The sequence below is a fragment of the Oncorhynchus tshawytscha genome, linkage group LG10, assembly GCF_018296145.1.
Source record: "Oncorhynchus tshawytscha isolate Ot180627B linkage group LG10, Otsh_v2.0, whole genome shotgun sequence".
Taxonomy (NCBI): Eukaryota; Metazoa; Chordata; class Actinopteri; order Salmoniformes; family Salmonidae; genus Oncorhynchus; species Oncorhynchus tshawytscha.
Genome location: NC_056438.1, coordinates 43040491 through 43066860, shown reverse-complemented (window position 1 = coordinate 43066860; position 26370 = coordinate 43040491). Strand labels below are relative to the sequence as shown.

The 26370-nt window shown below is 43.3% G+C and overlaps 1 protein-coding gene across 2 annotated transcripts in view; it reads right to left on the bottom strand.

The window, feature by feature from the left end:
• Positions 1 to 26370, bottom strand: part of LOC112260227 (cAMP-specific 3',5'-cyclic phosphodiesterase 4B) — a 118619-nt gene that overhangs the window by 12107 nt on the left and 80142 nt on the right. For both annotated transcript variants that reach the window (XM_024435166.2, XM_024435167.2), the window contains one exon: positions 4294 to 4406. In XM_024435166.2, the coding sequence (XP_024290934.1) occupies positions 4294 to 4406 (113 nt within the window). The remainder of the gene's footprint in view (positions 1 to 4293; positions 4407 to 26370) is intronic.

Genomic DNA, 26370 nt, shown 5'->3' with positions numbered 1-26370 from the left:
TTACTGTGGCAATTTACTGGTAAGAGCCTCTTGACAATGCCCCTGGCACTGACCTGTAAATGTAGGCAAAGTCCCTCATTACAAAATACCAGGCAATCACACTGACGCACTGCACCGTAAACTATTTGGGGAGGAAAGTGAAAGATTACATTTGTGTCTATTTCGCAAGGTCCCACCCAGGGCACACTTGAAACATGTATTTAAATCACAATGTGACGTCCCTGTTTAAATAAAAGATAAAGCAGTGGAGGTCAATTTCCTTGTCCTACTCTCTGAGCAGATTTGCAATGTTGGCACAGTGAAACTAGATTGGAGGTTTGGCCTTGGTTGATTTAAAGCAAAGAGATACAGCAGATTGCAACGCTCGCATAGTGCAATTCTGACCCAAGCAGACAAAGCCTAATATGACTCGAACCTGTGCCAGTCCCTGTGTCCTAGTTTGGAATGTTTGCAGGGTAAACAGCTGTAGTGGTCACGGACACACACACACACACACACACACCTAACCTTATGGGGACACAGAATTCAGTTTAATTCAAAATTCAATTTTTCCCTACCCCTAACATTAACCCAAAAACATAATCCTAGCTCCTAACCCTAAAACTAACCCTAGTTCCTAAACCTAATTCTAACCTTAACCCTAAACCCCCTAGAATTAGCATTTTACCTTGTGGAGACTAACAAAATGTCCCAAGTTGGTCAAATTTTCTGGTCCCCACTAGTCACACACACACACACACACACACACACACACACACACACACACACACACACACACACACACACACACACACACACACACACACACACACACACACACACACACACACACACACACACACACACACACACACACACACACACACACACACACACACACACACACACACACACACACACACACACACACACACACACACACACACACACAGGGCTTGTGGGAAATTGTGTCTAGTAAGAAAATATTATAAAAATCAAGGCCATCATTTAATAGAAACATTTGCAGGTTATTTTGGATATATCTTTGTGGTCTGAAAAGTAGTTTGTAGATACAAAGCCAATTTCTGTGCAGGCATAAAAAAGTTAAAGGACCTGCAACTCTAGAAAAATAAGTCTCATCTCATTAGTACAACTACTAGTCAAACACTATTATTATCAAACAGTCATTTAAAAAGCATTACCCTTCCTCAAGCCACTGACCCAAAAACTTCCACATCTGTTTCAATAATTCCGTCACTCTGGTCTAAAGACTGCAGCACTTTAAAGTGTAATGACCACATGTGAGTTAAAGTTTCCTACTCAATGCTAGGCTAGCACGCTATCCCGTAAAGCCGCTCTCGCTAACTGGATTCAGATGGCTGTGTTTGTCTAAGGCCCAGAGCTAACGTCAGTATGGACGTGTGAGGAACTTAATGACAGTGGTGCTAGAACAGCAGCTCGCTCCTCTGAGGTCATTGGAATTTTGGAGTGGCCTAACAGGACAGTGTGTGTGTGTGTGTGTGTGTGGTCCAAGCCCGGGATACACCTGTGGAAACCTCTCCTTGGAAACCTCCCCCCGGGGAAATACCCATTATAGGGTTAATTAGTTCCACCCCGAAAACATTGGATTCGATGGGACCATTCCTTCGTTGGGGATGTAAAGGCCTGCACATTGCTCCTTATGCTGGTCTGAAAAAAAAGCCTCCACACTCAGTGGACCAGGGTTAGGACCAACCAATGGAATAGTCCCCTATTTGAAAGAGAACAAGTACTGTTTGCCCTCCATCTCTGGTTCATGCTATGAGATTTCCCACTTTGCAAAGTTCAATCGCATGCCGTGAGCAGCATTTGGGGATTTTGCACCATTCTCAATATTATAGATCAATAAATGCCATGTGCCTCACACGCCACTGCATAAGAGGAGTCATCTGACCGGGGATTTGAACCTGCGACCTTCTAGCCTCCACTCCCGAGTCCTATTCCCAACACACTGGACTTGGGTTAACCGTCAACCATCCATCTTAGAGGCCTATGACTCATGGTCAACAATGGCTCCAGTACCCTGTCTGAACGCTGAGTACTGAATGTTGTACTTGCGTGTGTTCAGGGTCTCCGGACTCATTGTGTTGAGTCCCTGTGACGTTGATAACAATAAAGGGAGGCCTTGACCTTAGGGGCCATTGTAGTCTGGTGTCCTGGGGAAAGGGTGAAGAGGAGGCTGTGTGGTGGTCAGGAAAAGAGACAGGAAACGCATGTCATGGTCACCGGTCAACACGGTTAGGGTTGGCGCTTCCTTTTGACCGCAACTCCACTGTAATGTCACTATGTAGGACAGGGGAACTGAGAAGGGTGACCTCCCAAGCTGAATCCTTAGCGTATTTTGGTCACCATACGGTCTACTCTCTATCTGAGTTTGCTGTGCAGTTATACATTATTTTACAGTAGGCTAATTGTAGAAAAGAGTGGAGGTGAAGTTCCCCTCGTAAGAGTGTTGAGAACATAAAAATAAAATAAAAATCACCACATAAATCAAATTCATGATCATTATTCATTAGTAAAAGTGCCATATGGCTAACCAACGTTGCCACCAACAGTATCAGCTAGCCTAGCACGCAAGTGTCAAATTAGACTGACTTCATAATAGTTCATCTAAAACCGTTATAAAACCAGTTATAGCAAGAAACGTCAGGTTTTGGTCATGTTTCCGAAAACTGCTTGAGCCATTGAATAATGCCTGGCTAATATGAGCTATCCCAGACACGATGACGTCATCAGACAAAAAGCCCCAACAGGCACGATGGTGACTATTATTCGTATTGTGTATCTAATTCATTAATATCACAGTCTTACACAGAAAAGACAACAAATGGATAGATTGGCATTCAGATAGGCGTCTTATTCAGCGAGAACAGTAGTCTATGGTTCTCTATGCAAACTCTCCACTGTTTGTGCATTTTATAGCAGAGCCATGAAACAGCAGTAGCCGTTGACACACACACACACAACCGCAGGTTGCTAACCACTTGGCAAGTACGTCAATGGGTCGTTCCACGAAATGAGTCCCCTTCGGATAGTGTAACTTGGTGAGAAATAAACATGTTTTATTTCTCCTCATTTTAACATTCTGTCATAAAGAACACATGTTCATCTTAATAAAACACTAATTTTCCCATCACGAGAGGTTAAATAAAAAATGACTATAGTAAGTGTATCAAACGTGCCAAATAAAGTTGATGATTTCATCTTAAATCAGCCATGGATCCCTTGTGACAGGAGGAATGGAAGCTTGTGTTCACCAGGGAGGGGCATTTTGAATGCAATCTTCACAAAAAAAATAAAAATGTTTAAAACATTTCTAGCCTGTCTATCTATGAGTAACAGAATTGACGTGTTTATGCCTGAACCGCTGAGTTTTCCACCACAAAACACCAGAAAATGGCCAAAAATAGTAGAACCAGCTCACCTGCTTTATACTAATCTATCCACTGATTTAACTATTAGATGTTCAATGTTTCTTTAGAATAAAAAAAAGGAATACTTTCATTAAAATGAGATCAGTACACAACAGGGTTTACCTTAAAGAGGGTCAGGTTTTTTTTTATTATTCCTTAATTAAAATCAATCACTAATCACATGAAATAAACAATCTCCAGAAATTATTTTGTCAAAGCAAGAAAATAACTAGGGCTTTACAATGACGGTGAAAACTTGAGGAATTTTGAGGTTAAGAAGTCGTAGAAGTCCAGAGGGTGCACAGAGGTCATATACACATCTGATTTATAGAATTGTACATGTGGTCTATATTAAAGGGCACTTCTTTTAATACAACAGGCGTTTAAATAAAAATATTGGTGCACAATTTCTACTTAAAATATCAAAGGGATGCAAAAGGGACTCATTTCGTGGAACAACCCCAAAGTTAATCAAACCATTCTTCATATTGCACAGTAAAGACTCAAAAGACACCAAGGCAGCCTTAACATAAGTCCAATATTATCTCAAATCGAGTTCAATCCACATCTAGTTTCTGTGTACCATCATGCTGACGAGCTACTAACCAGATCATGCAACAAAATATCATCACAGCAATAGTCTCAATGCACTTAAGTGGTTCGTTTCAGGTTGTGTTATAGTAAGTTTGTGTGGTTGTTGTCACATTATGGTCATGTTGAGTTGCAGTTGTGTTGTGGTTACATTACAGTGGTGAGGTGTTGCATTTGTGTTGTTGCTGCATTACGGTCATGTTGTGGTTATGTTATAGTTGTGTTGTGGTTGCGTCACAGTCATATAAACAACAGTTCAGCTCAGTTTTACCTTGTTGGAAGCCATGTCGCTGACGGAACGGTAGGTCTGGATGGTCTCCAGCTGGTCAAGACACCAGTCCAGCTCCTCCATCGTCTCCATGGCCAGCTTCTGGTACGACTCGTCTGTCAACAGACACACAGCAGATACAAACTCAGGACGCAGCGGCTCCATGTCCGACACAGAGCATGGTGGGGGTCCCAGGGCAGTGTGGCCATGCCGTATGGGGGTCCCAGGATGTCCGGGTGGAGAGGCGTGAAGAGGCGAGCAGTGATCCTTCATCATACGTGGTGGTCCGGTTAACTCAAATGCACTCTCAGTCAAGGAAAGAGGCTAAGAGTTGTAGTAGTGTCACCCTCTCTCTCTGTGTCAAAGTGTCTATGCCCCTGCATTCCTTCTCTCTCTCACTCTCCCCCTCTCGCTCTCGTTCTCTCCCTCTTTTGCTCTCCCTCCCTCTCTTGCTCTCCCTCCCTCTCTCTTGCTCTCCCTCCCTCTCTCTCTCTCTTGCTCTCCCTCCCTTGCTCTCCCTCCCTCTCTCTCGCTCTCCCTCCCTCCATCTCTCTCTTGCTCTCCCTCCTGCTCCCTCCCTCCATCTCTCTCTGCTCCCTCCCTCTCTCTCTGCCTCCCTCCCTCTCTCTCTTGCTCTCCCTCCCTCTCTCTCTTGCTCTCCCTCCCTCTCTCTCTTGCTCTCCCTCCCTCTCTCTCTTGCTCTCCCTCTCCTTAACCAAGTCGTGCGAGGTGGTTACGTCTGCTACTCTGCTCGCCTTGTGGCGTTGATGTGTCAGTGAGCCCCCAGGCCTGAGGAGGGTTTGAGGGGGAAGGGGGAGGGGGAGGCGGAGCCCTGCCAGCGCATTTACTCACCCTCCACGCACGAGACATTTCACTTCAGAGTCACAGGGCAGACACGCACCAGGGCTACACGGTTGTTTATAATGTACTGTATAGCCTCAATGGCTAATGGGGTTGGCTTGAGGAGAGGGACAGATCCTTAATACTGACAAACATGCAACCGTTAACACGTGTATGTCTAGGAGGCTTACACTGGGAAAACTATTCTGTTGCCCTTGGATAGAGAGGAGAGTCATCGAAAGAGAGAGGCAGGAGAAAGAGGGAGATATAGAGTGGATAAAAGGGGGTACCAAAGAAATTAGAATACTAAAATGGAGAAAGACAAAGAGAAGAGAGCGATTGATGGATAGATAGACTAAAAGAGAGAGAGTGAGAAACCCGGCTGAAACATATCGGTCAGCAACTGAAAGCTTCAAAGAGGGACTTCAGAGAGCTGCAGACGCTCACACCACCGTGCTAGACCAACAAGCTCTCCTCACTCTGATCCTCCTGAAAGAGAGACACCCAGCTAACAACAAATGTTCCCACAACTTTAGAGAATGCTCCCTTAATTGTCTCATTAGGTTACGTTTTCATAGGAATGTTCCAGTGATGTGCAAGGACTGTTTCAAAGAGACCATTGACTTAATGTCCAACAGAACTTACCCAGAACCATATTCTCAGGATATTCAATATTAATGTTCTAGACGACACATTTCATTGGAACGTTGCAGGAATATCCCTGTGTCCCGTTTTTGGAGTGTTAGGAGAATATTCTATCAACGTCATGCCAAATATATACAGAACATGGTTTCCAAGTGTGATTTTTGATCGACCACATTCACGTGGAAATGGGAGTTCTAGATTTGTCATTCTCATTGAAAGCAAGTCTAAGAAGCGGTAGATACTGTACATTCTATGTGCACTATTTCTATGCTTTCCGTTAAGTTGAGTTTTTGCGTCTTTTACTTTTGGTTTTGTACACCAGATTCAAACAGCTGAAATTACACTATTTTTGGTTATGGAAAATATACTGAATGTCACAGCAGTTTAGATGGTACAATGATTCCCTACACAATGATTGCTTGTTTTGTCGCGTAAACTGAAATTAGGCAAACTATTAGAATTTCAGCAACCAGGAAATGGAGGAGCGATTTCTGCATATTGCACCTGTAGAATGAATGTGACTTAACCCCTACAAATATCACCAGGTGATGGGATTGCTCCCCTCTCCAGCATGGCCACATGGCAAGTAGTCTGTTTGCAAACAATTTGGAGAAAAGAATGAGTGAGCAAGTTGGTAAATCATCATGTATTTTTGTGTCACTACCGAACATCTATATGTAAAGTAAGGTTTTGGGACTAAAATATATGTTTGCTTGGATATAAAAATATATGTTTGCTTGGATGTACATATGTCCAAAACAAAGATGTTTAGCTATTCTTTAAAGTCCAAAATTGTCCACGCCCAAAACGGTCACAACCGACACCATAGAGATACCTAGCGGTCTCATCTTTGTATCTGTGCCATAATGGTCTGTGAACGCACGGGCAGCAGCATTGAGGATATCTCTATTATAAAGTTGCATGAGCCATGCTCCATCAACTGAGCTACAGAGAACCACCATGTGGGTAGTGGACAAGTGCACACTTCAGTGTAATGTACTGAGATGAATAGCCAGCAGGAGGGCTCTAACCGGTGGGACAGTATTCGAAAGGTTGCTTGTTCAAATCCCCAAGACCGCAAGGTGGAAAAATCTGCCATTTTGCCCTTGAGCAAGGCAGTTAACCACCACATAGTTGTGCAACAAACTAGATATCAAAATCAAATAAAATTGTATTTTTCACATGTGCCAAATACAACTGGTGTAGACTTTACAGTGAAATGCTTCATTTACAAGCCCTTAAACAACAATGCAGTTTTAAGTAAATACCTACAAATAGTAAGAAATAAAAGTAAGAAATAATTCAAGAGCAGCAGTAAAATAACAATAGACCCATGGACCACATAAATGTGGTCTTTAACTTGTCATGGGGGAATCTCAATTGCTTACTTCTCGTGTCTTTCCTCGCCTCCTCCTCAAAACCCATTGGATGAGAAAGCCAGAGGTTCTCTCCCCTGACCTCCAATGGTTTTGAGAAGGAGGCGAGGAGAGATGCGAGGAGCATTCAATTGAGATTCTTCCATGGTTTCAACTCACTGGGTCTGGATCTTGGGGCCAATGTCCTCGTATGAATCTTGGTCTTGGCTCCTGGATATTACCTTAGTCGTTGGTATACAAAGCATAGGCAACCCAATTTGAAGAAGACAATGCACGCTGATCATTGATTGATCACTCCCAACCCATAGGAATCCCCACCTAATTGACTGCTTTAGTGGTTAGAGCGTTGGGCCAGTAACCGAAAGGTCGACTCCCCGATATGAAAAAGGTAAAAATTTGTCGTTCTGCCCCTGAGCAAGGCAGTTAACCCACTGTTCCCCGAGTGCCAAAGACGTGGATGTTGATTATGGCAGCCCCCGCACCTCTCTGATTCAGAAGGGTTGGGTAAAATACGGAAGACACACTTCAGTTGAACGCATTCAGTTGTACAACTAACTAGGTATCCCCCTTTCCTTTCCTTTTAAAAAGGTGGAAGCCCTCAATGGCAAATGTCTATACTAAAACAAGTTATATCCATCAACAGTCCTCCATTTATTTCTACGATTGACACTTGTTAAGCCTGTTATATTGCCAAAATAAAGATAGGTAATGTGATTGCAAATACAATTTCTACAATTAATCTGTAATCAAAATGAGCATGGTTATCCCTTTATTGCAACTTTTTCACTATGTTTCGGAAGTGACACATTTAGTGGGGTGGTAAGGAACTCCGGTAACTATTTCAAATCTGCAATATTTGCTCCCAAGACAAAGGCACTGCATCTCAGTGCTAGAGGCCTCACTAGACACCCTGGCTTGAATCCAGGCTGTATCACAACCAGCCGTGATTGGGAGTCCCATAAGGCGGCGCACATTTAGCCCAGTGTTGTCCGGGTTTGGCGGGGGTAGGCCGTCATTGTAAATAAGAATTTGTTCTTAACTGACTTGCCAAGTTAAACAAAGGTTAAATGTAAAAAGTAAACAAAGTGTGTGAGTAATATATATCAAAATATATATTTTTATTTCACCTTTATTTAACCAGGTAGGCAAGTTGAGAACAAGTTTTCATTTACAATTGCAACCTGGCCAAGACAAAGCAAAGCAGTTCGACACATACAACAACAGAGGTACACATGGAGTAAAACAAACACAGTCAATAATACAGTAGAAAAATAAGTCTATATACAATGTGAGCAAATAAGGTGAGATAAGGGAGGTAAAGGCAAAAAAAGGCCATGGTGGCGAAGTAAATACAATATAGCATGTAAAACACTGGAATGGTAGATTTGCAGTGGAAGAATGTGCAAGGTAGAGAGAAATAATGGGGTACAAAGGAGCAAAATAAATAAATACAGTAGGGGAAGAGGTAGTTCTTTGGGCTAAATTATAGATGGGCTATGTACAGGTGTAGTAATCTGTGAGCTGCTCTGACAGCTGGTGCTTACAGCTAGTGAGGGAGATACGGTTTCCAGTTTCAGAGATTTTTGTAGTTCGTTCCAGTCATTGGCAGCAGAGAACTGAAAGGAGAGGCGGCCAAAGGAATAATTGGTTTTGGGGGTGACCAGAGAGATATACCTGCTGGAGCGCATGCTACAGGTGGGTGCCGCTATGGTGACCAGCGAGCTGAGATAAGGGGGGACTTTACCTAGCAGGGTCTGGTAGATGACCTGGAGCCAGTGGGTTTGGCGACGAGTATGAAGCGAGGGCCAGCCAACGACAGCGTACAGGTCGCAGTGGTGGGTAGTATGTGGGGCTTTGGTGACAAAACGGATTGCACTGTGATAGACTGCATCCAGTTTATTGAGTAGGGTATTGGAGGCTATTTTGTAAATGATATCGCTGAAGTCGAGGACAGGTAGGATGGTCAGTTTTACAAGGGTATGTTTGGCAGCATGAGTGAAGGATGCTTTGTTGTGAAATAGGAAGCCAATTCTAGATTTAACTTTGGATTGGAGATGTTTGATGTGAGTCTGGAAGGAGAGTTTACAGTCTAACCAGACACCTAGGTATTTGTAGTTGTCACATATTCTAAGTCAGAACCGTCCAGAGTAGTGATGTTGGACGGGCGGCCATCTGCAGGCAGCGATCGGTTGAAGAGCATGAATTTAGTTTTACTTGTATTTAAGAGCAATTGGAGGCCACGGAAGGAGAGTTGTGTATATATACACACAGTTGAAGTCGGAAGTTTACATTCACTTTAGCCAAATACATTTAAACTCAGTTCTTCACAATTCCTGACATTTAATCCTTGTAAAAATTCCCTGTCCTAGGTCAGTTAGGATCACTACTTTATTTTAAGAATGTTAAATGTCCGAAAAATTGTTGAGAGAATGATTTATTTCAGCTTTTATTTATTTCATCACATTCCCAGTGGGTCAGAAGTTTACATACACTCAATTAGTATTTGGTAGCATTGCCTTAAAATTGTTTAAATTGGGTCAAACGTTTTGGGTAGCCTTCCACAAGCTTTCCACAAAAAGTTGGGGGAATTTTGGCCCATTCTTCCTGACAGAGCTGGTGTAACTGAGTCAGGTTTGTAGGCCTCCTTGCTCGCACACACTTTTTCATTTCTGCCCACAAATTTTCTATAGGATTGAGGTCAGGGCTTTGTGACGGCCACTCCAATACCTTGACTTTGTTGTCCTTAAGCAATTTTTCCACAACTTTGGAAGTATGCTTGGGGTCATTGTCCATTTGGAAGACCCATTTGCGACCAAGCTTTAACTCCTGACTGATGTCTTGAGATGTTGCTTCAACATATCCACATCATTTTCCTTCCTCATCATGACGCCATCTATTTTGTGAAGTGCACCAGTCCCTCCGGCAGCAAAGCACCCCCACAACATGATGCCACGCCCGTGCTTCACGGTTGGGATGGTGTTCTTCAGCTTGTAAGCTTTTTCCTCCAAACATAAAGATGGTCATTATGGCCAAACAGTTCTTTCTCTCTCTCGCTACCCGGGATGGATCTCTCTGGGCACAAATGAGTGATACGAGAAAATAGCAGTTCTATTCTTGTTTCATCAGACCAGAGGACACTTCTCCAAAAAGTGCAATCTTTGTCCCCATGTGCAGTTGCAAACCGTAGTCTGGCTTTTTTTATGGCGGTTTTGGAGCAGTGGCTTCTTCCTTGCTGAGCGGCCTTTCAGGTTATGTCGATATAGGACTTGTTTTAGTGTGGATATAGATACTTTTGTACCCGTTTCCTCCAGCATCTTCACAAGGTCCTTTGCTTTTGTTCTGGGATTGATTTGCACTTTTCACACCAAAGTACGTTCATCTCTAGGAGACAGAACACGTCTCCTTCCTGAGCAATATGACAGCTGCATGGTCACATGGTGTCCTTCCATACTATTGTTTGTACAGATGAACGTGGAACCTTCAGGCGTTTGGAAATTGCTCCCAAGGATGAACCAGCCTTGTTTTTCTGAGGTCTTGGCTGATTTCTTTTGATTTTCCCATGATGCCAAGCAAATAGGCACTGAGTTTGAAGGTAGGCCTTGAAATACATCCACAGGTACACCTCGAATTATGTCAATTAGCCTGTCAGAAGCTTCTAAAGGCATGACATCATTTTCTGGAATTTTCCAAGCTGTTTAAAGGCACAGTCAACTTACTGTATGTAAACTTCTGACCCACTGGAATTGTGATACAGTGAATTATAAGCAAAATAATCTGTATGTAAACAATTGTTAGAAAAATTACTTGTGGCATGCACAAAGTAGACGTCCTAACCAACTTGCCAAAACTAGTCTGTTAACAGGACATTTGTGGAGTGTTTGAAAAACTAGTTTTAATGACTCCAGCCTAAGTGTATGTGTGTGTATGTGTATGTAATATATATTGACCTGACATATGTTGGAAGACGTGTGCTGAATGTTTTGGGAAAATAGCATACAAATTAGAAGAAAAAAAATTCAACCCCCAATTTGTATCACTTCTGTAAAATGACCCATATACAATATTCGAACAACATGGTAACCACATTCTGGGTAAGTTCTGTTTGACATTAAGGGAATGTTCTCCTAACTCTAATGCCAGAACATGCTAAATAGGTTCTCAGGAGGCTTTCGCTAACATACATAGAATGTTCCCCTAACTAATGGAAAACTGGACACAAACATCAGGGGAACATTACGGGTAACATTACAAAAACGTTCTCTCTCTCCCTAGAATTGTTAGCTGGGGAGAGAGAGAAAGAGATTGAAAAAAAAACGGATCAAAAGGCAAGGCACATGCAACACGAGAGGCAAACTTTTACTCCCTAAGCTGGGGGACCAGACCCAGGGTTTGAGACACCAAGGCAACTTCCTTCCACAAAAAGCCTGGAGTGGATTTCTGGGAGGATGGATGACTGGACTGGAGTGGTTGGAGAGTCGTGGTGGACCATGACTGACATTTGACATGGAGAGGAACGTTTCTTTGACACAAAATCATGTGAGCCCCAGATCGGTCATACGTGGGGCTAGGAGTTTTCCTTGGACCAAGTGACCTGATCAAGAAAGAAAGAGGTAATAGTTATTGCCAATAATGTATGGGGCCTAGTTATAGCCTATCTGGCCAAGAGTTTTTCCTGTTCAAGTAACATGGTCAGGGGACAACTACTTGTCCTCGTCACACGGTGCTGCATCACTCACTGTGAACAGCAGTACCCACCGAAAAGGCTGCTCTGCCACTGAACATAGTTTCTGTGGGAAACCCTGATCTCCACTTTGAAGGAATCTCATATGGAACGGATCGGACCCATATGCTTCGCACAATGGGACAAACCAGTGTGTGTTACAGCAATTTGCGTCAATAACTTGGGGTAAAAGCACATCAAAGCGCTTTGACATCACAATGACGTCACCATCGCGAAACCTATGAACTTGTGTACTGTCAAAAAGAGCAGCCATGAAATCGGAGTTCCTCCTCAAAAAACCGAGTAGCAGAAGGCAAGTTACTGCAGAGGCCTATACTGCAGAGACCTATTTTCTCTCAACAACTTTTATGAAGACTCTGGACTATATCCATGTACAACAGGGTTGGTTAGGTGAATTATGCTTGAGTGATGAATAAACTTGCCTCAGACCTGAAGACTTATGTTAGCTCCTCAAGCGAATGCTTTAGTTAAGAGGGGTAACAGTCTTGTGGCACGCAGGAGACCCGGGTTCGAATCCTGGTCCGTCACACACAGGTGTCGTAGTGGTGGTCCTGAAAGTGACGCTGAGTGACACATGCTACAGCTTCACCAAAAGGTGATGAATAAACCTTGAATATGATGTGAAGACTTATGTTAGCTCCCCAAGTTAATGCTAAGTCTTGAGGCACGCAAGAAACGGTGGAGGTCCATCAAAGGGGGGCCTTCATAAAGGGGTGTGCTGGTGAAATCCGGCTTGCACCACAAAGCAGCTGCCTGGCCCGAGCCATCGGGGTGCGAGACGTGCCAAGAAGGTGGAACCACATCCTGCCTTTTCCCTCCATGAAGGATGTATAAAGGGACATTAGAGGGTTTCATAGCGCAGTCACCGCGCCAACATCAAAGACCACTAACTGAATCATTAAAACCGTCTGTAATGTGATTCCCTTCATAGGATAAATAAATGGTGGTTGGTTGGTTCATTCTGTTCAAACACACACACACACACGTTATTAGGGAGGTGTTCCTGAACACGTCACCTGACCAGGACAAACTCTGGTAAGCTAATTACATAGGCCCCAAAGTATTTCTGAGTCAGGTCATGTGGTTAGGAAAAACTTCTGACCATAAGGTATGTTTGGATGAACCAAAAAGTTGACCACAGGCTTGTCTTGTTTAAAAAAAAAAGTGCTGCACAATCTAGTGTCGTGAGTTGTGACAATACTTATATGTGCATTGAGGTTTCGAAACATATAGTGTCTTACCTGTTGTAGTGGAGGAGCTGTAGTGTTTCAACTCAACCGAGACACCACAAGAATCGATAGGGCCCTAGTCCCAAGTTGATTATAAATGCACCACTATATAGGTCAGGAGACATTTCACAATGTCAACGGTGGCGAGGGTGATGCATTTCTTAGGTCGGAAAATGAACTCAAGAGAGACAGATCGCAACATACTTTTCCAGACAACAGGCCTTTTTTTCAGGCAGACGGAGGTCTTCCTTTATTCGCAGCCAGACGTTGTTGGTCTTAATGCTTCAGCCATATGCTGCGAGCATGGGAGGAAAACAGGCCTCAGTGTGGATTTAGCCTTCTGTCCTCTCTCTCACTCTCCTTCTCTCTCTGTTGACTCTCTCAGTCCTCTCTCTGTCCTCTCCATCTCTCCCTCGTTTCCTCTCTCTAGCCCACAAACCAGCCTCTGTCAGAGACCCATCAGCGGCACCCACTAAGGCATGCCTGGGTATCCGCCCCCACACCCCACCTCCGTCCACCCATCCACCTCACACTGCCCCTTTCTCTCTCCTCAACCCCCCTCTCCACCCCTACTTCATGCCTGGATGAAGACCAGTGCTGACATAACTGGTCAGCACTATACATTAGAACAAACTGAGCGAAGCAAGCAAACTGGAACGCTGGCTAGGCACAGTAACCCTAACCCCTATGTCATTTTATGGGCCATGCTACAGTATGTACTAGTTCATTTACAGGAAAGTGCAGCAGCTACGGACCAAAACTCAGTTCCCTTTCTGTCGGACACCTCGTTTAAACACCGCTATTGCGGATTTTGTGCGCCAGAGCCCTCTACTGAAGAACATTGGCCTTGTCAGGCGTCATTCTAATGAACACCGTGCCTCACCGGAAGACACATTCCTTCAATTCTTCCGCTCTTGATCTCAAGCTGAGCTATACAATTCACGCATTTCTTAAAAATGAACATTTGAACGCATCATTTATCAGGCTTTACTCCAACTTAACTGTAAGGAGGGTGTTCTCATCCTTCTGGACTTGTCTTAAAGTTTGCTAACTAGTTTCTTGAAGTTCCCTACCAATTTGTTTAGTTATTCTTCTGCTGGTTTAGCCTCGCCAACTGGTTGTAAGTAAGATGAATAGCACAAACGACTCGAAGGTGGCTGTTAACCCCTTACACACGTGAAAATGGGCCTATATGAAATGTAGGGCTAAATTGAAATGTTTATAAACAGAAGAACTAGAAAACCTTTAAAGAGCTTTAAAGGGGAAAACTTGAGCTCTGACGTCATGTATAGCATGTTACTGGATAGCCACTGAGTTCCTATTAGGCACCTATCAATGACAAAATTGTACATTTTCGACCCGTATACAGGATGACAGTGGCTGCGAGTGTAAAGGGCTACGCTGGGTTCGAGTTCACAACCTTGCCCGCAGTCATGTGGTTTCAGCATGTCTTTGAATGATACTCACAAGTGTTGTCTTGTACGTCTCGGGCTGGGTGCATGTTCAGGCTGCCCTGGATCGAACCAGCTCATGCGACCACGTTCACTTGCTGGGAAGCTAGCTGGCTACCTAGACCATTGGCTAACAAAGGGATGCTAACACCAACCCGTAGCTCCCGATGAAGCACTGACCTGGCCACGGTTCTGGCTGCTGGGGAGCCCCATGCAGAGCTCCCCTACAGTAGATGAGATTTGTGCTATGGATGATTTCATCTTGCGCACATCGCACCGTCTCAGCGGTCTGGAGAAGCATGGGGGCTACCGTGGTGGTGTGGGCAGTTGTACATGGAGAGCCTATTTCTCCTACCAGGTTGTTGGTCTTGTTTTGAGGATAAAAAGAGGTAGGAAGCTGCACTTTTTCCTTACTCTGAGGACCTTTGCTGCTGCAGCGGCATCGTCTTCTAGAGCAGGGATTGGCAGTCCTCGGGGGCCTGATTGGTGTCAATCTTTAGCCCCAGCTAACACACCTGACTCCAATAATCAACTAATCATGATCTTCAGTTTAGAATGCAATTACTTTAATTATTTTGCTAGGGATGGGGGGAAAAAAGTGTGACAGCACTCCGGCCCCCAACGACTGGGGTTGCCCAGAGTTGCCCAGGGTTTACAGATAGAGTGGCTAAGCGAGCTGCCCTGCTTCCGGGTCCACCCCCAAGTCTGCTCCTGCTTGTCCTGTTCCACAAGAGCAGTGCCAGTCTGCTTGGCACACGCAGCATTTTACTCCCAAGGGTGAAGTGAAAAGTTGGTCCCTCCGCCGCGAACCGAGCACGATGAGTGGGGAGGTGGCACGGCCAATCGGGTTACACCACTGGTAGCCGAAGCCCCCGAACCCAAAGTTGGGACAGGCTTCCGGCAAACATCGGCACTTAAACACAGTGTTTCTGCCCCAAGTTCCACGGTGGTACTAGTGTTGTGTCCTCCACGTGTGAGCTGAATAAAAATAGCATTTTCCCCACAGTCAGACACTCGGTTGTTGAGAATGGTGAAAATGAAAAGAGGGATCCTCCCCTGGGTACCTTTACCTCAGCGGAGTCTGAGTTTCAGGATACGGGGCTGGATCTGTGTCCGTGGTCAGATGACATGGAGCTATCCTTCCAGCATGGCGATATAGAACTGGCAAATATCGCAGTCTCCTTCAGGGTTACAAAGGACTCACATTCGGTTGACAACTTGATTTCTCTGGCCAGTTCCAGGGTTTTTTGGAGGGCAGCAAAAGGTTGCTAAATCGAATCCCCGATCTGTCAATGTAAAAATCTGTCTTTCTGCCCCTGAACAAGGCAGTTAACCCCACTAGGCTGTCATGGTAAATAAGATTTCATTCTTAACTGACCTGCCTAGTTAAATAAAGGATAAATAATAGAAAAATGTATAACAAAAAATCTATGAGACAGAGATGGAGGTTTTGTCTATAGAAGGGGAATCTCTGATCTATGTCGCCGAATGGCTGCCTGCTTGTCAGTAGAGTGGCCGTCCTCCCCTCAAATGGAAGGCATCAAGGTTTGGTGGCCAATACCTGCCACCAGTGTTAGCCGCAGTCAAGTACTAGGCTCTTGTCCCAGGCAGGTCTGGCACCAGCGTCCAGAGATTTGGAGTTTGGGCTTGGCCCCTGAAAAGGTCCAATCTGACGGTAAGGGGTTTACCTCTGAACGTTATTGCTACTATAAGTCCGCAAGGGCACCGTCCCCGACAGGGTTGTATAAGTGGCGGGCGTTCCAGCTTTGGTGCCAAAGTAAAGGAATTGTTCCTTTTCAGAGCTCTCTGGTGCACATTTTAATGTTCCTACAGGTGCTTTTTGACCAGGGCCGTTCATTCTCCACCCTGAAGGTGTATATGGCAGCTATTTCAGCAAGTCATGTTGGAATTGACGGTGCAACTCCAGGGGCTCATCCCCTGGCGGTGCGGTTAAAAAAAAAGTGGTCAGTTTCGAAACCTATTGCGCCCCTTTGAACCGATGAAGTTTGTGGATCTGAAGATCCTCTCCTACAAGACAGCCCTGCTTGTGGCTTTGGCCTTGGCTAAACGCATTGAAGATCTCCACGCATTATCCGTTCACCCATCCTGTATGAAGTCCGTCCCTGGTGACTTTAAGGTCACGTTGTGTCTGAATGCGGCCTTCGCCCCTAAGATCATGACTATCACCTACAGGTCTCTAGCTTTTGAGCTTTTTCCCTTTTCGCCTCCTCTGGGCGTTGTTTAAAGGTTTACCTGTAGGACACGTTTCCAACTCATTCCATGGAGGACTGAGTGTCTGCAGGTTTTCGCTCTACCCTTGTACTTGATTGATGAATTAAGGTCACGGATTAGTTAGGAACTCCTCTCACCTAGTTGTATAAGCCTTAATTGGACACAAATTGAAAGGAGAAATCAAAAACGACCCGCCTTGGAATGAGTTTGACACCCCTGCTGTAAGAGATATTTGTGCTGCGGCGAGTTGGGCATCTCCACACACTTTTGTGAGGTTTTATTGCTTGGATGTCACTGCCCCCAGTGTAGCCCACAGTGTGCTTATGGCTGGACAGGAGAAGGTCAATAGGCAGCATGCAGATTGCACAATACCCAGGTGCCGCAGGATTTCCTGTTGGGTTGGAACTCTGGGTGGTCTGCCGTGGGCCATTACATTTGGTGTACACTGGGGTCGGCTTGGGGCGTGATTTCATGTCTCCATAGCTGTGTTGTACCGAGTTGACCGACTGAAAAGGAACTTACAGTTATGACTATAACTACTGTTCCCTGAAGGAGGGAAACGAGATACAACCCGGAAACACACACCCAACAAATATTTTCACACGTTCATCATCAGTTCATAAACAAAGACTAATTTGATGGGAGAATTCGATAAGTCATTAAGTTGATATGCACAGTATGTTTTACAATATCACATTGCAGTTGGTATAATATTTAATGTTCCAAAAGTCTCTTGGGAACCAGTGGAATAGGTGGACTTTTTCTGGCCCGTCCAGAAACCACATCATGACTTTTTTTGTAGTTCGTCAACTCACAACCACCAGCATTGTTGATTGTGTCTCTTGAGAGTTTACAAGTGCGGCTCAATCTCTTTAAACTATCAACACAACAGTCAAGTTTGATTGACGCCCTCCCCACCACACACACACACACACACACTCCCTCTCTCTCAACCACCACACACACACACACACACACACACACACACACACACACACACACACACACACACAGTCCCCCAGCCTGAGGCCCTCACAATGCATTAGGGGGACTTTTCCTGCAGGGCTGCTGGCACAGGCTGACTCTAGGGATGGGCCGCAGTCAGCTTTATGGGTGTGCTGACGTCAATAACATAATTCAAATACTAAACCAGACTGCATGCTTCCAGCCCTCAGGATCCCTCTACTCTGGGCCAGACACAGGGAAAACACGACATGGATTTAACATTACACGATAGGACTGAGTAACACTGAAAAGGACTGCTGCAGACTAGCACCCAGTGACAAAGTGATGCTACTGATCTGATTTGGATTGGTTTGACCCCAGGAAGAGTAACTGCTGCTTCTGCAAAAGCTAATGGGGATCCAAATAAACAAATATGTCTGGTTTCAAGTTTAAAAACATTGCAAGGTTAAACCTTTATATGTGTCTTTTCATTTTCATGCTGTTATATTATGTATCTGGCTGTTCTGACAGCTTTGCCAGTGCAAATAGTACAAAGATGGCAGATTATCCATTTAAAAACCTATTAAGGATCAGACCTTTTCCCCCCCCAATTTTCACCTAAAATGACATACCCAAATCTAACTGCCTGTAGCAAGGATATGCATATTCTTGATGACATTTTAAAAGGAAACACTTTGAAGTTTGTGGAAATGTGAAATTAATGCCGGAGAATAAAACACATTAGATCTGGTAAAAGATAATACAAAGAAAAAAAACTTTAAAAATTGTTGCTCAATCTTTGAAATGCAAGAGAAAGGCCGTAATGTATTATTCCAGTTTAGGCGCAATTTAGATTTTGGCAACTAGATGGCAGCAGTGTATGTGCAACGTTTTAGACTGATCCAATGAACCATTTGCATTTCTGTTTAAAATGTTTTATCAAGTCTGCCCAAATGTGCCTAATTGGTTTATTATTACATTTTCCAGTTCATAACTGCACTCTCCTCAAACAATAGCATGGTATTATTTCACTGTACTAGCTACTGTAAATTGGACAGTGCACTTAGATTAACAAGAATTTAAGCTTTCTGACCATATCAGATATGTCTATGTCCTGGGAAATGTTATTGTTACTTACAACCTCATGCTAATCACATAAGCACACGTTAGCTCAACCATCCCGTGGACGGGACACCGGTCCTGTAGAGGTTTAACATGGGCTGCCTGCTAATTTTCGGCTGTGTTTCAACTTGTCAATTATAAATGATTTTCAAACAAGTTGTATTTTTTTAACAGTTTGAATCGAGGTGTGTTGAGGTCCTCATTAATTCACATAGAAGTAGTCCATTTCAGCGCTGCGGACAATCAATGTTTAGGCTTTACTGAGCCAGACAAACTTCGAGGAGAGCCCACACGCTTCCCAAATGTTTGCACAGATCAAGTATGCATGAATTGGAACATTTTCTGGCTGGCGCTCGCATTGCCTTCCTTGTTGTTTTCCTTACAAATAATGACTTTGGACATGTGTGCGTTCCTATCAAAGTAAGTTCCTTATTTTATGTATATCGTGTTGTCGTTTCTACTGTAGGCGCATACAGTACATATGTATGGAGCATAATGTATACAGTTTTATTCACATTTTCAAGTACTGGTGACAAATAATGCATTCTGATTATTGCATAGATTGTAATGGACACCTATGATGTGTGTAAAATACTTTTTTGAAGGTTGCACTGATTATAATGAGCTAATGCTAAGCTATTTGCCAGCTATGTGTGGCGCCATATTTTTTGACATTATACATGGATTTCTGGGTGTCACGTAAACGTCTGTCAGACCAAAGATGTTATGAGGTGAAGGAGTGTTTTACTCATCGTTCGGGTAAACTTCCAGAAGTGAAGTGAATGATCATAGACGACACACACCCTTCAACATGCATACTATAAGCAGACTAGAAAGTGTTTTACTCAATTATTTAGGTCAATGGTGAGCTCACCCGTGATGTGATTAATTATAAATTGTAATTGCTTAGCTAATTCATATTGTAGTGTCTGTCAGCCGAGAGTTACAAAAATATGACCATTTGTGTTACGTCAATATTTCCTCAGTTAGCGCTAGGACAAATGTAGCCTACATTTTCCCGTTTGGATGATCGTGTTATCCTGTAGCTACTTCTGTGAATGTCTGAACATTGCATCCAGAAATAAACTGGTCAAATTCTGGACATAACTTTGTAAGGACTGTGTTTGTGCAAAATGTTTCTGTGAAAAAACAGTGTCGCCAGCTCAAATGCTGATTGTTGCATCAATCGAAAGTGGATGTTCTAAATATGTGTTCTAATCCCACCGGTTTGAGTGTACACTGCAGGGACCACTGTAGAATGATCACACCCGTTTGTTGGTTTGTTGGTACGTGTCAAAAGGTTAATTCCGATGCAGCACCCTTAACACCCATACTTCCCGCGGCTATGGACACTGATGTGGCTTTCCAACAGCAAGGTGCAGTGTTACCATTGTTTACCAAAGTTGTTCTTTATAATGTTGAAACAAAATGTCCCCAAACCCCATAAATCACACACTCACAAACTGCAAATGTGTGTACATTGTACAATCAATTGGTGAGAGAGAACCTAAAATATCATTAATTTGTACATATCCACTGTAAACATGAATTGTGGCAAAGTTGGTTCCTGTTTCAGTCACGTCTTTGGTCACGTTGGCGTGGGTCAAACAAAACACCCTAATGATTGGTTGACAATACAGCCTCCCACAATGCAGGTGATGGCTGTAGGATGAAGTTGGTGAAGAGCAATTGCCATAGAGATATTTACATCTGTGCCATTATAACGTCTGTGACAGCATAAGGCAGCGCCATTTAGGCAACAACCTATAGGAATTCACATCCAGTTGACTCCTTTAAAATGGTGAAAGCATGCTGGAAGCCCTCAATTGTTCTGCCTATGCTAAAACAGCATTTTGGCCACTATCATTCTCTATGGCAACTGCAAAAACCTCTGCAATCAAAACTTCATGACCTTTGTTCATGCAGTCGACATGTTGGCGCAAGTCAGATTTTTCTTGGCTGTTACAGGACCAATAAAAGCCAAGTACACTCATTTGGTGGGGGGTAAAAACAAATAATAATTTTAGATTTTTATTTTATTTTTAAGTTGTGATTTATCAGGAACTAGTGCAGCACCCTCAGCCCCCCACTTCCTGCGGCTATGGGAATACACCGCTCTGTTACAGTAACCTGTCTGTATAACCTGTTTTACATTCCACTATGCAATAATCTACCTCTCATGACGTAGTTTACAATATGAAACAAAAGGTGGATGAGCAATGTTGTGGGGCCCACACCCATGGGGAACTATGCACACAGTCACTTGTGTGTTTGTTTTTTTTGGGCTAGGAATGTGGTTGTTCGTAAAGTTTTGGCTCATTGAGTTCTCATTTTACAGAGTCGTGTGTGTTGAGGCTGACCAACGTTGGTGGGAAAGGGCCTACTGACACAAACAATTACACACACACACACACACACACAAGCAAGCATACAGAGTATGCAGAGATATAAACACAGATTCCTGCAAGGGTTCAATACTCTGGGGGAAAAAACCAATAGTGAAAGGAAATAATAATAACCCTCATAAAATAATCCTACATTAGTATGGACATTAGAAGGACAGAGACACTGTATAAACATCCATAACGGTCCCATTCATACATTCACTGGTACAGTAAACATACATTTTCTGAGAGGCTGCTCAAAGGGAGTCAGTTAAAACGCTACATCCACTCTAAAGAAGATTTAACAAGTCATCTAGCCACAATCCCCTTTCATGCTTTCAGAGCCAACCACCAGCCATGTATCCCCCTACTAGTTTACATGTTGTGACGCCCAGCGATAGCCTTTAAAGATGAATTACCGAATACCGATCGTTGACCGCCAAAAGACGTCAGAACTGCATATTTCCCTGAAATAAAATGGCATTTATCAAGACGCCAATGCACTAATACGCACAAAAAAACCCTCTGATCTAATACAGTGTTGTTGATATGAGCGGCTTGGTGGGATGGGGCCAAGATTCGGTGTGAAGCATCAACTCCGAAATCACACGCAGACATGAAAGATGGTTTTGAATGTTTTCACAAACGACTCGCATTACCTCGCAATGGCACCATTGTAAACTAGCACCCAGTGACGCAGTGATGCTACTGATCTAATTTGGATTGGTTTGAAAACTTGGGCCTCCTCCATCTCTCTTCCACTCTTTAACCTAGTGACACCGGACCGGTCTCTCTCTCTCCTGTTTATTTCATTTGGCATGGTTCTCTTTCTTCCTGGCTGTCCACTTGTTTATTGTGGTGAGAGCCTGGTTTCCGCTGGCCTCATGCAGTCTCAGGAAGGTCACATTTCTGTTGTCTTCCTCCATTATTTTCTCTCTCCCTCTTGGTCTCACCATCTTTCTTTTCTACTCCAGCTCTCTTTCAACACATGCTCATCTATTCATTACTCCATCTTTACTCCAGCACCTGCTCCTGCTCGCTCTCTCTCTCTCGAGGGTTCCTTTAATGCATCGTGCAGTGATATGCAACTGAGCAAATACCGGAAAAACGCAGGTATCCTTTTCCCCCCATGACGTTGATCTTAAATGAAAGACTAGTCTCGTCTAACAAAACACAGACGCAAAACAGGAAAAATCTGTTCTCCCTTCCTTCTCCCGTTTCCTGTCGTGGAAATTCTATTGGCTTTGACAAACAGAAGACAAAGAGCTGGATAGAAATGGGAGGATGTGAGGTTCTTTCCTATTGGCACGTTTGTTCATTGTTATGGTTCAAATCAGTATTAACAATGACTCGTTATTTAGGTTGATGTCATCTGTTGAGTACTTAAAAAGGCATTTAAAGTAGAGGTTTGAAGAGTGACGGGTGCAGGTTTAATGGAGTGTAAGATGTGCCAATCACCAACATTTGGAGAGGAGCACAACAGTGAATGTACTCTAAACGCAACTAGATAGATTTGATTGTGTCCTTACTAGTCTTAAACAGTGTTGGTGTGCATGTGTGTGTCATACATACAGTCAGCTTTAATTTTTGTATGTGCACAGTATCTGTACTTACATTGTTGTATTTATTTTATTTACTGTATGCTCTTTCAGTCCATTTCCCACAAAGTTGGGGTGTTTGTATGTGTTCCTGCCTCTGCATGTGCACGTGCGGGAAGGACAATGCAAAACTCCTCAATCGTCTTGTATTTTCTTCCCTGCAAGTCTACACTTGTTGTGATAGGAAGTGCCGAGGGCCCTTATGCGGGTCATCCTGACGTCAGTGAACTTGGACGGACCCGCGAAACAGGAATCCACCCCTTCTCCTTCATTCCTTCTATCCTCCACCTGATATCAATCTGGGATGGCTGGAGAAGCCTCTTCACCTATCTCATCGTTCTCCGATTGCGACATCAGTGAAAAGGATGTTTTTTTTAACGTTGTTGTTTAGTCGTCACAGTTCATTTCCTGTGATGATGATAATGGCATCATTGCACCCTTCAGCTGTGAGGGGAGCACACCTGGGTTCAAATAGTTTTGTTTTCTTTCAAATGAACATTTGCTTAAACTAGTCTGGAGTGTCAGATGGGCAGAGTTTGCACTTTTGAAATGATTCAATTGTTTCTATTGAGCCAGGGAAGCTAAACAAATCGCACAAAATCTTTGAAAGGAAAACAAATACAATTTCAATTTGAATAATGCCCGATAAGCTGGTTTTTGGAGGACATATTGGCAAGGGGCCTCCAAACACTGGCTTCAAGGTAATTATCACTTTTATACAACAGGTTACCATCATATTCAAATAATGATTTCCATATTTTCATTAAAAAAATATATTTTGATAAATGTATTCATACTATTTCATCCTTCCACAAGATATAGTCCCTACACAAATTTAGGGTTGCTCCCCAAGCCAGCTGGTCGTTTGTTCTATCGGTTCAGTTTCCAGAGACGTGACCCAGCGTTCTTATCCCTTGTTTGCTAGCTAGCCAACTACGGCTAACTTACAATCATGTCAAAAAAGTGCAGCAAGAATAACAGCAAAATAGCTGCATTTGCATTTAAGCCGTTTTCTAGTGACATCTATTTGGATACATCCATAACAATGAGCTAATGATGCACAATTTCGACTGGCATAGAAAATGTGCTCTCTCGTCAGGATATTGTTGTTCAGAGCCAACAACACAGCTAACACAATCACTTCAAACTGAAGCTGGAAAGAAAGCAAACTAGCTGCACTTCGTTTCGTTTGACCTGTTTTCTATTGATAGTTCTTTGTACAGTGGTTGCTCCACTAAAATATTTTCGATTATGCTGCGGGACTTAGACGTCATTTGTGGTTTAGTACGGTACCCTGCATCACTACTACATTGCTCCAGACCAGCGCAAGGGGGAGTTAGAGCACTGATTATGCTTTTAGGTCCCTAGGTGCTACTGTGTCTCTAACTGACAATGAATGGCCGACAAAAACCTAAATAGAAACTGATAATTGTGCGCGACTTCAGTATTACTTACTAAAGCGGTTGTTACACTAAGGTTTTTATTCTAAGAGAAACTTAGATTACAATTAGGATGTGGAAATGTTAGGATTATTTTGCTCTTACTGTAGTACTGTAGCCTACTCCCGACCGGTCACATTGTACAGCGCCTGAGTGACGCAGAGGTCTAAGACACTGCATCGCAGTGCAAGCTGTGATACAGGCGCTGGTTCAATACCCGTGCCGGCCTCGACTGGGAGACCCATGACATGACTGTAGGTTTTTGGTTTATCTCCCTCTAAAAACAATCTGGCTTTATTTACAAATTATTAACAATGTCTCACCCCATGTTCAAGAATGGCATTTTTCACACTCATTTTACGATATTTGAAAATGAAATCATCTCCAAAATATTGTTATTTTTTAAACAAAGCGATTATTATTAATTTAGAATTATATAAAAATCCCCTTGGATATTCTCAAATCAAAGTTTATTTGTCCTGTACACACACAGGTGTAGTAGACCTTACAGGGAAATACTTTCTTACAGGCTCAAACCAATAGTGCAAAAAATGTATTAGGTGAACAATAGGTAAGTAAAGAAATAAAAACAACAGTAAAAAGACAGTGAAAAATAACAGTAGCGAGGCTACATACAGGCACCGGTTAGTCGGGCTGATTGAGGTAGTATGTACATGTAGATATGGTTAAAGTGACTATGCGTATGTGATGAACAGAGAGTAGCAGTAGCGTAAAAGAGGGGTTGGCGGGTGGTGGGACACAATGCAGATAGCCCGGTTAGCCAATGTACGGGAGCACTGGTTGATTGGGCCAATTGAGGTAGTACACACATGAATGTATAGTTAGAGTCACTATGCATATATAATAAACAGAGAGTAGCAGCAGCGTAAAAAGGGGGGGGGGGCACACAATACATATAGTTCAGGTAGCCATTTGATTACCTGTTCAGGAGTCTTATGGCTTGGGGGTTAAAACTGTTGAGAAGCCTTTTGTCCTAGACTTGGCACTCCGGTACCGCTTGCCATGCGGTAGTAGAGAGAACAGTCTATGACTGACTATATTGGTCATGGCTCCCGAGTGGAGCACAACGGGATTGCCTTGCAGTTCTCCAGCTGTTATCCACTGAAATAGCGGTGGGTGCGCAAGGTTCAAGGCACTTGGGCAGGGGGCACGGGATGGGCCGCAGAGCTGCGCACAGAAGACGGACCTAGCCCATGGGGAAAGGACTAGGGAAACGTCCCCACCGTTCTTAGTGCCAGTCTGCACGTTCAAACTAAAACAATGTAACTAATAATGGCGTGGAAAATGCCCCTTAAATATGAATTTGGAGGGCAGATATTATTAAATATTAAACCTCTCACTAAAGGCATCAGTCAAAAGTTAAATCCAGTTTGGATTTACGAAAAATGACATGAAAAGCACACATTTGTAAATCCCAAACTCTAAAAGTAATTGGAAAAAGGGAGATACAAATTATTTGACATTGTGGTTACAATAAAGAATGTAAACAAGATGTAAACAAGATGCTTAGTTTTTATTTACAGTAGTGATGGACAGCTAGTTTAAAAACAGGTTTTCAAACACTTGTAGCCTGATTAGCAGGACAATAGAGTATTTAAAGGCCAGCTACTGTAGGTTTGAGCATCCCCCTACTTGCAATGTATTCGATGCTTAAGTACTCTAAATCGCTACATTTGCGAAAGGTACGGTCCATGACAAAAATCCAAGTCTACCAGTATTTTTGAAATGTCTCCAGTAGATTTTCCATTCCTCCTGAAAGCCCTAATCTGCTCACTTAATTGAATAGATATCTTGGTGCTACAGTATGTTGTTACAGCATAATCAAAGTGAGGACAATCGGCGATCTGCGGTATACTTATGGCCTATTGTAAGCTGAAAGACACACCTTTCCAGTACTCCTCACCCCGCCCCAAACTCCACCTTAACACAGTTATCATTCAAAAACAAGCTGTTTATCTAAAAAAAAATGACATTGTGACCAAAGAGAACAGACGAAATGGACATTGTTTTCATCAAGCCAGCTTCTTTCTATGGTGCTGCCCATTCCAGGGTTAAGA